This window comes from Octodon degus, unplaced genomic scaffold (assembly GCF_000260255.1).
Source record: "Octodon degus isolate 3935 unplaced genomic scaffold, OctDeg1.0 scaffold00399, whole genome shotgun sequence".
NCBI lineage: Eukaryota > Metazoa > Chordata > Mammalia > Rodentia > Octodontidae > Octodon > Octodon degus.
The window spans coordinates 470,416-483,739 of NW_004524975.1; the positions used below are offsets into that span (position 1 = coordinate 470,416).

At 33.9% G+C, this 13,324-nt stretch overlaps 1 protein-coding gene and 1 long non-coding RNA gene across 3 annotated transcripts in view; one reads left to right on the top strand and one right to left on the bottom strand.

Moving 5' to 3' along the window:
* The window catches only part of LOC111814661, a 23,325-nt gene extending 15,026 nt beyond the window's left edge, over positions 1 to 8,299 (top strand). Inside the window, exons 2-3 of one of the 2 annotated variants that reach the window (XR_002819581.1) lie at positions 3,035 to 3,125; positions 8,214 to 8,299. This is a non-coding gene — a long non-coding RNA (uncharacterized LOC111814661). Of the gene's footprint in view, positions 1 to 3,034; positions 3,126 to 5,954; positions 6,013 to 8,213 lie in introns of those variants that run through there. The other variant, XR_002819582.1, reaches the window with a different exon arrangement.
* On the bottom strand, positions 2,762 to 6,704 carry Calhm4 (calcium homeostasis modulator family member 4). Its single transcript, XM_004648388.2, has 2 exons — positions 5,763 to 6,704; positions 2,762 to 3,148 (listed from the first exon to the last, which is right to left on the bottom strand). Exons 1-2 carry the CDS (start codon positions 6,366 to 6,368, stop codon positions 2,762 to 2,764), a joined length of 993 nt encoding a protein of 330 aa, XP_004648445.2. The 5' UTR covers positions 6,369 to 6,704.
* Positions 8,300 to 13,324: the final 5,025 nt, after the last annotated feature.

Consider the following 13,324-nt stretch of genomic DNA (forward strand, 5'->3'; position numbering starts at 1 on the left):
AAACTTTAAAAAGTATATTTCCATTTTCTGTTGACTTAAAAAAAACAGAGGTTTGTATCTATGTTGTTTATTTATTATTTCTTGCCTATATCTTGTAATATGAGAAACTACTTTGGCAGTAACAATACATAATGTACTAACCATTGTTACTCTCCTAAAATCTTGTTTTGAGATTTTGTACCATTGTTTTTATTTTTTTCTTTAAAATAAGAATAACTGATGTAAAAAAAAAAAAAGTCAAGTTGACCATTGACAGTTTGTCCACTGATACTAAGATTATTGTTTTTGCTTAAAAATAAGTAAAAACATTCAGATTGTACATTTTGACCAATGAGCTAGTTTTTTTAAGTGAACATGGCAAAGACAGACATGAGACATTATATGTATTAGTAATAACCTAGATAAATTTAAAAATTGTTAAATAATAGAGGTTGCATTTAGCACAGTTAGGCCATGAAAATTAAGCATATATTTGGTGTTCTCATAGTAAACGTACAAATATAAGCTTTAGTCTTAATTTCCCATACAACTGCCTTAAGACCAAAGGTACAATCTGATAGAGAAAGTATACATAATGGAGAACAAGGAGGAAGATTTGTAGAATAAATTTTATATATTCTAGCCATGAAAATTCTAGAATGGAGTTGCTACAAATAATTCTTGGGGTACTGATGATGAAACAACAGTGTATCATTTCCTCTTGATTATGGCCCAGTGACACCTTCCTCACGTGTCAGCTGATTAGAAAGTGCATTTTATCCTGATTTCCACGCTGTCTGACACCCAGGCTTGAACAAAGAGGAAAAACATCATGACTTTCCTTGATATTATATAAAGTCAGAAATAGAGAAAACCAGAAATTAAAGGGACAGAAAATAGAAGGCATGGAATTAAAGAATGGAAAAAGTGGCATTTATTAGCTCTTATTTTATTAAATATTAATTTTCACACAACTGTTAGATAAAAGATGCAAGCTAAGATGAAAACTATTTGTATTTTTTTCTTTATATGTATGTGCGATACATAATAATTACACTTTGGGTAATTTATACATATACATATCACTTCTTAAATAATTTTTACTTCCTCTTTCCCTACCAGTCCTTTCCTCTTCCATCTCACATACCCTTCTCATCTCAAAAGTCTACCTCCGTGATTTCTATAATTGATCTTTTATCTTATGCTCTTTAAATTATTTACACTTTGGGCTTCCTTTATAAGAGAAACTGCTATATAACCTTTTTGCCCAGATTTATTTAAAATTAGGGTCTGAAGCCACATATATTTTCTTAAAAATGACTCAAATTTATCTTTCTTTATAACTGAGTAGTACTCCATTGTGTATATGTGCCAGATTTTCTTTATCCAGTTATCTATTATGGACATATAAGTCATTTCCAAAGTTAGCTATTATGAATAGTTGTGCTATAACATGCTAAGATAATTGCACTAATTTCTATTGATTTATTGAAAGGAACTGCTAATGCCTAATTGATCAGTTTTGCATGTCTACATCTGGTAATGTGAACTACTTTGAATATAACAATATGCATTATAATAGCCATTGTTAATTTCCTATTTTGTTTTGAAATTCTGTATCATTTTTCTTATTTCTTTTTCTTTTTTGTTGTCTTTTTAAAATACATGTATCATTGTTATATGATGTTGTTAGCTCTTTAGGAAGATACTACAAAAGAGATAGCTCTCAAGTGCAACTTCTTCTACTTTTAGTTTTTTCAGGAATCTTCATACAGATTTTTATAGTGGTTGTACTAGTTTATATTCCCACCAAGAAGAGAGAAGGGTTCTGTTATGACGTGTTTAGATGTCCCCCAAAAGCCTTGTTCCATCATAGATGGGGCTTTTTCAGAGTTGAGTGAATGTAGTGTTTGTGGTGCTGGGATTAAGGCTATGTGATTAGTAAATCGGTCCACTGATTGGTTTGGCCCCACCCTAATATCAATAGGCTGGATACAATATAAAGAACAGAAAGAGGTTTGTCTCCCTTCCTTGGTTGCCTACTTTCTGTCTGCCTTAAATAGTTGCCCTTCTGACATGTGCCATCCTGCCTTGGAGCCAGCCAACTCTGTACTATAACTTTTACAAACTGTGAGCTAAATTAAATAAACCTTTCCTTCTTTAACCTTATGTGTTGGATTATTTTGTCTCAGCAATGAGAAAAGTAAGTAAGACAGGTTTTCTTTGCCCTACAACCTTACCAGGAGTTGTTTTTTGAGTTTTGATCATGGCCAGTCAGGTAATGCAGAATCTCAGTAGTGTTGTTTTGACTTGCAGCTTTCTAATGGCTAGAGATCCTGAACATTTTTCATGTACTGGTCATTTGTACTCCTTGTGAGAAGTATTTGTCCATTTCAGTTGCCTATTTTTTGACTAGATTTTATTTTGGGTACTTCAATTTTTTGAGTTCTTCATATATTATAGATACTAGTATATATTAGATATTAAAAGCCTAATATCTAGAATATATGAAGAATTGAAAAAATAGCAAGTTCTATGAGCAACTAGCAAAGATTTTTTTTTAATTAGACCAATATGACACTATAAGCATTGCCACACCATCCGTAAAATTTCAGAAAGGTGTATTGGCATGACTGTCAGATAAATTGACTATGGTATTAATGATTCAGGTGAGCTTTTTAAACAAATTTAAAAAATAAAAGAAAGATCTAGAAATTGCCTTAGAACTCCATCATAAAATCAAGTACTTGATAAGCAACTTAAATTGTGAAAGGTGATATTATCAGGGTTTTAATTCAATGCCTCCTAATTTTTCTTCCTCATTATCTTCAACCACCCTGTCACCAAGCGAGCTATAGAGACCATTTGTGCTATCACCCATGCACAGAAGACTGGGCACTGAAATCTCTCTCCAGTCCTGACATGAAGGAATGCGGATCTGTGTGATATCTTCATTCCCAGGAACAAAACCAAATAACTTCTTTATGCGCTGCCTGATAATGAACCGGGAGTGTTCTTCTGCTGCTTGCTCAAAGAGCTCTCTCTCATTTTCTAGGTGGCGGGTCCAGTAGTGATGCTGCAGAGAGAAGAGGGGGGAACAGCACCTCACCAGACAGCAGGAGACCAGGACACCAGTGGTTGCCAAGGTGATCAAAATCCAGCCTAGCATCTTCACATAATTATTAAAAGGAAAAACAGGAATAATCAGTGCATCAAACAGTCAAGAAATTCCTACAAATTGAGACCTAAAATGTAAGAAAAGCTCTGTCTTCATTTTGCATGGTGGTACCTGCTTATAATCCCAGTGCTCTGGGAGGCTGAGGCAGCAGGATCACAAGTACAAGCCTGGCCTCATCAACTTAACAACTTCGCAAGACCCTGTCTCAAAGAGTACAATGAGGATAAAACAAAAGTTTTGTTTTTCCAGTCCTTAGTACATTAAAAACTGCTGATCATTTCATGTGGAAATAGATCTGATGAAAGGATAGGTAGGTCAAGCCAGTTCAACTTGATTTTTTTTTTTTTTTAAGGAATTTGATCAGCTATTGTGGAAAGGATTCTAAGTACTGCTCTTGAAATGATAGAAGCTATATCCCCCTAGTTAACCTTAAATAAGATACATAAACATCATTATTTGCTTAGAGCTCAGCCTTTTTAACCTTAAGTTGTAAGCCCATACATATATTCTTTGGGAGCTTAATAAATATTTGGTAAATGATGGTGATGAAACTGATGATGTGATAGAATATAATGGTAGCCTCCAAAGATGTCTTCAGTGACACACCAATAAGTATGCATTGATATTTCTTCCTGTATTGCCCTTTCCTATATTTCTTGCAACCCAGGAAGTCAGTTAACAGACTTGTATCTCTTAAGTATATTATTGTTATTATAGTCACTGTTGTATAGTAACTATTTTTCTTCCAAAACAAACTAGTTTTTGTTTATTTACATACAAAATGTTTGTTTATTTTATTTATATACAATAATTTGGGACCAATTATTGTATGTCATGCCAAGGAGTTCGGATGTGTGCTAGAGTGATAGAAAAATCACTGAAAGAATTTATGATTAGAAAAGAAAAATTATGATTGAATTTAGAATTATTTTCTACCAGCCTAGCACCCATCCAAAGAAAGTAGATTGAACAGAATGAAACTAATATCTGGAGTTTGTTATCAACCAATAAAAAGCAGTATTTATTTTTCAAATGATACTGAAATTCAAAGTAGTTGCAAAAGACAGCCTGGTGAAATGAAAACAGTGGGGTCTTTGTGTGTCATAATAGCGTTTATGAGCTCTATAAATTTCTGCAAGTCCCATAAACTCTGAGATTTGGCTTACTTATCTGTAAAATAGGGTTAATCTTTTTCTCAATTATAAAAATTAGAGTGAAGGTATGAATTATACAATTCTATATATGATAAGTATATAAAAATAATGGGTTTTGTTATCACAAAATCAAAATTTCCAGTAGGGTATTCAGAACTGTAAAAATTTATTTTTCACAGAAGTCTATGTGTTCATTTAATGACATAATATTTTTACCTTAAGACAATCTTACTATTTTGTGTTCATTTTAGTTTTTTCTTAAGCAAGAACATTTTTGAAAGTTAGCTGTTACTTTTGTTATACTTTTCTAGATTTTTTTATATAGCTTCTTTACCTGAGCTTTAGGTCAGATTGAAATGCTGATATTCTCTGTCCTGATTGTGATTTTTTTTTAATTAGGTAACATTAGCACTTCTGAACTTTAATAACTGAAGTGCTATAGAACAAAAAAAATTGTGCTTTTGCAATAAGTTTTAAAAAACAGGCTCCTCATAAATTGCAGTGGTTTCAAAATGTTTTTCTCCAGATCCCTTGGAGAAACTGATAAAAATCAAGGGCCTTTTGTGTTCTGACAGTATACAAGAATTATACCTGTAAAACTTAAACTCTAAATATAGTATGTTCAGGCTTTCATCCCAGTCCATTTACCTCTGACAAAAGCCTTTGTGAACGCTATATTTAGAAACATGACTGAAGACTTCTAAATCATAATCAAGCTTCCATTGCAGGTAAGATTTCAGTTTGTAAGAATGTATATGTTAGGATACATATAGAAAGAAAGTTGTATTTGAGAATATAGTATTAATATTCATGTCGGTATTTAAAATTAGTGTAGTGTAGACTCTAGTCACAGTAGTGAAAATTTTAGATACATTTATTCCTCACAGCAAACCTATGCTGTAGGAGGACAGGCTGGATAGCCCAGCCAACTAAAGTGCCTGCTTAGACAGAGCACAGTGGCCAGGGTTCAATCCCGGTATGCTGTGCTGGGCCTTGCCCCCTGGAGTGCATTGAGAAGGCCATTGAGGCTGGGCATGGTGGCATGCACCTGTAATCCCAGTGCTTGGGAGACTAAAAATAGGAGAATCACTACAAGTCTGATCTACGTAGTGAGACCATGTAGACCCTGTACTAAATATATTAAAAAACAACTTTGCTATAGGTTCTGTTAGCATTCCCATTTCACAGCTGAGGAGCTAAAGATGGCTGTTATATAATACAGTCAATATTTTCAGGTTAATAAATGACAAAGCAAGACTGAAACCTGAGTTAGATGACTCCAAACCCCGGTATCCTAATTATATATAACTGCTCAATAGAACTCATTTTCGTGAATGACATCTAGTTTGTGTCCTATGATCAGGCATTGTGAGAAGCAGCAGAAATATGAAATGTTTCCAGTAACTATAATAACTATGCACATAGCATGACAGGAAAAAAAATAAACTTACTTGTGATTGGTACCTGTGCAGAAGAGCGACTTCATCTTTCACTAGGCTCATTTCAGAAGAAGGTGATGGCCTGTCACATGGGAATCCAGCTAGCAGCTCTTCTCGTTTAATGGCAGTGATATTATCAAACACTGGATAATGGTCCACAGATACAAACTCACTTGCTGCGCATTCATAGTAGGTGCCTTTCAGCAGGGTCACTGCCAGCCAGGTGAATGGAGCAACAAGGGCCCTCCCAGTGATGCTGAAGAATCTAAGGCAAGCCAGTCTGTGCTCCAGGGGGCTGATTCGCCGTCGTGGAAGGCTACAGCTACAGCAATAGTCACTGGCAAATGTCCACATTTGGTCTCTCAGAGAATAGCCAGCAAACAGAAGGATCAAGGCAGGAACAAGAAGAAAAGCTGAACCATAATAAAAATTTCTCCCAACCTGACAGGGACATCTGAATGTATAAGAGGAGAACAGTTGTTGTCCACATATAGTCAAGCCTGCAATCAAGGTATTGATAAATGTCCCACTTCTCTGTAGAGAAGATACAATTTTGTTGAGATTTAGATTCATCCTGGGAAGCTCTGATGCAAATGGGCTGTTGTCTTGACTGATCATTACACTCTACTACCTACAACCATTTTATAGGGTCTTACTGGTTTAACTGGTTGTGTCAAATGACCCAACATCCTTACATGTTTAAAGGTTTCTAGCATCTTTCCTTATGTACTTTGTGAATCCTAAGCTAATAAATATATGTGAGGTTATGGGTAGAAGAAATTGTAGGGACCTCAGTTTTCATCTGGTAGGCATACAGGGGGAAACTTCTAAATGTACCCTTTCCTTTAGAAAAACAACCCTGCAAATCAGTCTACCTCCATCTTTCTACATGCTGCTTTATACAACACAAAATGCTGAGCACCAGCAAATAGTGTCAGAAGAAAACAGAGACATTTTTATCTTTGTGTTAGACCACAATTCCAATGCAATGAGATTACAATATTCAGAATAATTAAATTTATCAAATATAAGAACAATATGAGGGGCCAGGGAGATGGCCCAGTGGAATAAGTGCTTCCCTGGCAAGCACAAGGGTCTGAGTTCAATCCCTGGTTCTGCAAAAAAAAAAAAAAAAAAAAAAAAAATGAAAGTTAGGCCTACTTGGAAATTGTTATAAACCCAAGAGGGCTGCAAAGAAAAAAAAAAAAAAAAAAAAAAAAAAAAAAAAAAAAATCTTCCAAAGGTGATGAACAAGCATAGATATCTGTAAAGCCAATTCCCAGCAAAAACATTTTAATTTTGCAAAAGAGTTAAATTTGTTGATTTTCACAGAATATTGATATGTGTTGTTTTAAAAGTTAAATTTCAAATTTGCATGATAACTTGTTATATGAAAATGTGATATTTGTCTTTTGATAAAATTATATATCTATAAATAATGAAATGGTCAAATATGTAAACTATTTTCTATTTAGTCAGCAAATATTTACTCTATAATTTCTATATAAAGGATACTGGACCAGGCTGGGTTGGATTTCTACATCTTTCTTCTTAAGGAAGCACTCAATTGGACATGAGTAAATACCTAAAGAGTGAATTCAAATGTAGTGCTAGGAAATTTACCCAATATGCAATTTTAGAAAAAGGCAAAAATACATATATTTTGTAAAACAGTTAAGAGAAATAAATAAAAGATGGATTAAGTGTCTCTGCAGTCTACCTACTAAGGAGTTCCAAAGAAAAAAGATAATAGAAAGAGAGGCAGTCATTAAAGAAATGTAACTGACAACAAAATCAAAGTAAAATTTTACATCAGAAGAGTGTTGGTGGTTCTGAGAAGTATAAATAATGGTAGATTCACAATTAGACACATCAGAGTAAAACTAAAATGTGAAAAATGAAAAAATATTCATAAAAGTACCAGAAACAGAAAACCAAATGGACAAAGAATAGCAATAAACTAACTGCTGGCTTCTCATCAGTAACAATAGAGACAAAAAGTTAAAAATCTTTGGGGTACTTAGTATCATTTTAGACAGAGAAAAATATAAAACATAAAGACTAAGATCATTTGCATATCAAAGAAACTCATTAAGAAGATTACTAAAGAATATGTGTAATAAGTAAAAAACAAGTCCTTTAGAAATATAGAGTAAAAGGTGTTGAACGCAAAATTTTAAAAGCCTGTTTAAATTTATTAAAGTTTAATTTAATTATTAGCTATACAACTTTTTTATTTCAAAAGACAGCAAAATATATTATTTCATCACTACATAGGTAATAAAAGTGGCAAAAATTTAAAAATATTAACCATATAAAATGTTGATAAGAATACAAAACTCTCATGTGCTGATGTGAGAACATCAAGTGGAACAAACTACTTAATAAAACTCATTTTCCTTAAAGATGAACATTTTATTTCTCTGCAATGTAATGTAATCATTTATCTCTTATTTACACCAGGAAAATGAAAATATGTGTCTACATGAAAACTTGTACATGAGTGTCCATAGCAACTGTCTTTATAAGCACTGTAAACTGGAAGTGACTCAAATGTCTTATCACTGGATGTGTGAATCATCAAACTTTATATGAGGGAATACTCATCAACAAAATAGAAGGAAACAATAATTGGTATGTATGAATGGACTAGAAATAAATTGCTCAGTGAAATAACTCAGAACATGAATACAATTCTGCTTGAATAAAATCCTGCAAAATATAAATTAATCTATAGGGACAGAAAGCACACCAGTGCTTGCCTAAAGAGTAGGGAAGAAGAGATCACTAAGTAGCATGAGCAATGTTTTGTAAGTTATAACAACTTATAGGTGCAGGTTTATAAACTTAAAAGTTATGAAAGTGACTGAGTAAGGAGATATCAAAATAATTTTAGTGCCATCAAGAGAATTTGTTATTTGTCTTCCATCTTGGCAAGGGAGCATATCTGGTGACCTGCTGTTTGTGGTCATATAGGGAAGAGTCAGATGTGGCTAGGAAACAGGAGGAAGGGGAAGTCTAGACCATAGCTTTTATTAGGGTTTCTGTGAGTAGAGCAGATAAACTGGATTGGCTGGTTTAAATAATTTACTGGGATTTGGAGCATAGAGAGTGACCCTACATGTTTGCAACTTGCTTGTCTGTTGATTTAAGGCAGGGAAATTGGCTTAGTATGTGAGAAATAAGGAAGTGGTTCAGTACATGGGCTGTGGATCAGAGACATGGTAACTTGGTCATATTTGGCCTTGTAATTAATGGATGCCAAATAAAGAAAGAATCTGAGAAAACATTGTTAGAATAGGGATAATGAGAATGTTCGTTCTGATTAATTTATTTATATAGGACTATATTTACATCAAATAAAACCATAAAAATTTTAAGAATAATCACTTAGTAGACATGCAATGTAAAGAACATGCAAAATAGAGCAAAACAAAGGGATTAATGACAGAAAAGGAGGTAGTAAACAGGGGAGTGTCGTAAGAAAAAAAAGTGGCAGAAATGAGACCATTAAAGTAATCACAATTAAAACATTCTAAATAGCAATTAGCAAATGCTTACTACAGATTAAGTGCTGTTCTAAGAATTTTATCCTATTTAATCTCTACAATAACCAATAGTGAAGTACTAATCTCCAAAGTTGTTTTACTGAAGCATGGAGAGATTAAAGAAATTTGCCAGTGTTATACACAGATGAGTAGAAAATCAAAATTAGGAACAGGAGGTCTAGTATATTGTTTTAAATATTGCAACAGAGCTGCTTTAAATTTGCCTATAAAAGTGTTTAAAATACAGTCATATTTACAAGAGACAATTCCAAAACTATGTCACACAAAACTTTTAAAGAAAGTATTAATAATCTGAAAGACAGAATGTCAAAAGAGCTACTTTTGGACACTATCATACTGAAAGCAGCCATCCATTATGGAGATGTGACAATGTCAACTTATATCTGTAACTATATTACTTTGAAATATAATTCAAAAAGGATGATCAAATTATGAGTTATTATATAGAGGATTTTAATATATCTTCATTAAAAATGAATTTATCTGGAGGCCAGTGTGATAGCTCAGCAGACTATGTGCCTACTTTGGCAAGGACAGGGCCCAGGGTTCGATCTCTGGTCTGGCATGCCACGGCAGCCCTGCCCCTGGGCACACTTAGCAACCAAGTCCAGGCATGGCGGTGCATACCTGTAATCCTAGCACTGGAGAGGCTGAAAACAGGAGGATCACTACAAATCCAAGCTGCATAGTGAGACCCTGTACCAAATACATCAATGAAAAAAAACAAAAAACAATGAATTGATCTGGAACTGGGTATGGTGGTACACACCTGTAATCCCAGCACTCAGTAGGCTGAGCCAGAAGGATCTCTGTGAGTTCAAGACCAGCCTGGGGGTCACAAAAGTGAGCATAAGGCCAGCCCAAACTGCATAGTGAGACCCTGTCTCAAAAAAAATCAAGTAAACATTATAAAGAATGGAAAATATGCAAAGAATAAATTTAGCAAGTTTTGTCTAATATATATATATGTATATGTATTATATATATATATATATATAATTTTCCATACCCTTAAACAGAATAAGCATTTTATAACTTCTCTCCAAAATCATTTGCCAAAATGTATTGATCATGTAAGATTACAAAGAAAATTTCAACAGAATGTCCAATAATATGAAAATAGATTAATGAGCTGTACTAACAATATTGTTTAATAGGGATCAGCAATCTAGCTTTTGGGCCAAATTGATTCACTGCTTGTTTTGCTTGGCTTGAGCTAAAAATAGTGTTTATATTTTACAATGGTTAAAACTTTTTAAGAAATATTTTGTAATGTGAATATTACAGGAAATTTAAATTTGTGTTTATAAGGTTTTATTGAAGCAAAGCCACATTTATTACTTAAGTGAAGGTGGCGGCACTACAGGAACAGGACTGAGTTGTGACCAAAAATGTATAGCTGCAAAACCTAAAATATTGCTATGTGGTCCTTCATAGAAAAATTTTGTTAGTTGGGAGTAGTAGCACATGCCTATAAGCCCAGCACTCCAGAAGTTGTGGCTGAAGGATCTCTGAGATCCAGTTCAGTGTGGGCTACATAGTAAGTTCAGAAGCCCACCTGAACTACATAGTGAGACCTCAGAAAAGCAAGTTTTGATGATTCATACTACAAGTCCATAAAAATAGGTTATCTAGAATGACAGCTATTGTATATAAGTAAATCTTAAAAACTATGAGAGAAAAAATCAATCTACCAGGTAAGTGTAGTATGATACTGTTGTATAAAATTTTAAATATTACGCATTTCTTAGAGTGTCTTAGCTTTCTATTAGCATGACAAAATATCTGAAAAAGGCAGTAAAGATTTATTTTGGCTTATAATTTCAGTCCATTGTCAGCTGGTTCAGTTGCCGTGGGCCTGAGGTAAAAAAGTCACCCACTGAAGAGTTCGTTAGTTCCTTCATGATTCACCAACTATCCCAAATCCTGTTTCTGAAAGCATGAGCCTTCAGGGGACATTTTAGATCTAAAACATAAGAGATGTTATCATGCACAGTTTTGAAACATGCATGGTAATGATCAGTATCAAATTCTGAATAGTGATAACTACAGAGAAAGAGAAAATTAGGATTAAAGAGGGTGTAGTATATTTCAACTTACTCATTTCTGTTCTGTTGATTGAAAGAGCATGAAGTATGTATAGCAATATGTTATGGAATGTTTGGTGGGAAATTTATGGTTTATAATTTCAGATTTTTTTAATTTTTAAGGAGTACAAAATAGTATTAAAACAGAAAAAAAGTAAGTCATACAGAATTTCACTTAACAAAGTAATATGAATTTCACAGTATTTGTTCTAATGCATAGTGGTGAATTCCATCCAGTTATTCATATTATCAGATATATGCATGCAAAACTGGAAGAAGAAAAAAGGAAAGAAATGTATAAGAAATTAGGAAGAGAAAAAGTACAAACAATTGAAAAAAGGAGATAAAACAAATTAACCATTATCTGCTTCTTTCCATAGACCAGCAGAAATCCACAGTACAGTTGTCCAAACCATCCTGCTTACATACATAGATAAATCTTTTTCCCCCACTCCCTCTCCTGTCTGCCCAACTCAGTAACTCTTTCCTTTTGAATAAGTTCATTCCTTTTTCCCAGTATATATTGTACTTTGTAGATTCCATTTTCTCTTTCAGATTCTCACACAAAGGAAACAATATGATATTTGCACCATGCAGGTCTGATTTATTTCACTTAAGAATATGTTCTCTAGTTACATGCACTTACCAACAAAAGTCTCAAATTTGTCCTATTTTATAACTGAATAATACTCCACTGTGTAAAAATACCACACCTACTTTTCCTACTTCTCAGTTGATGGGCATCTGGGCTGTTCTAGGATTTAACTATAACAAATTGTGCTGCTATGAATACCTATGTGCATATATCACTGTGGTATGATGTTTTCAGTTGTTCTGGAAAAATACCCAGGAGGAGACTAGCTGGCTTGAATGGGATCTCTAATCCTAGCTTTTTAAGGAATTCCCTATACTGCTTTTCATGGTGGTTGTAGCAGTCTACACTCCTACCAACAGTGGAGAAGGGTTCTGTTTTCTCCACAGCCCCTCTAGGATTTGTTCATGGCTCACTTCTTAATGTTAGCCATTCTTTCTGGAGTCAGATAGAATCTCAGTGTTGTTTTAATTTGAATTTCTCGAATGACCAATGATGTTGGACATTTTTCCATGCATTTACTTGCTATTTATATTTCTTCACATGTCAAGTTAGGATTCATCTCAGATGCCCATTTTTGGATTGGGTCTTTGAATTTAGGGGACTTGATTTTTGTTATTTTTTTTATGTTCTAGATAGAAGGCCTTTGTCATAGAGAACATTAGCTATAATTTTGTCCCAGTTTGTAGGTTTTCTTCTTACTCTGTTGGAGGTTTCCTTGAAAGTGCTGAAACTTCTCCAAATGTTGAGATCATAGTTGTTGATTCTTTGAAGTATTTCCCATGCAATTTGGTTTTTGTTCATGAACTCTCTACCTATCCCTATGTCTTTAAGATTTCTACTTACATTTTCCTCCAGAAATTTAGTGTTTCTGTTTTAATATTTAAATCTTTGATCCATTTTTACTGTAGCTTTGTGCATGGTGATAGGCTTCAGCTATCTAGTTTTAGCCTTCAGCATGCGGAAAGCCAGTTTTTCCAGGACTATTTATTAAAGAGACTGTCTTTCCTCCAGTGAATATATCTGGCCCCTTTATTAAAGATAAAGTAGGCTGAGTGTGTTTGCAGTTGTATCTGCATCTTCTAATCTGAATTTTTCTTTAGGTCTGTCTCTATGCTAATACCATACTGATTTTATTACAGTAGCTTTATAGTATAATTTTGGGTCAGGGATTTTGATACCTCCTGCTTTTTCTTTGTTTCTCAGGATTGCTTTTCATATCCTAGGCCTCTAGAACATGAAGGATTCATCTATGAATGAGCTCAGTAGCTAACTGTGTTGTTTGGAAGTGGAGCATGGTTGCAGGAGGGTCACTGAGGATGCATA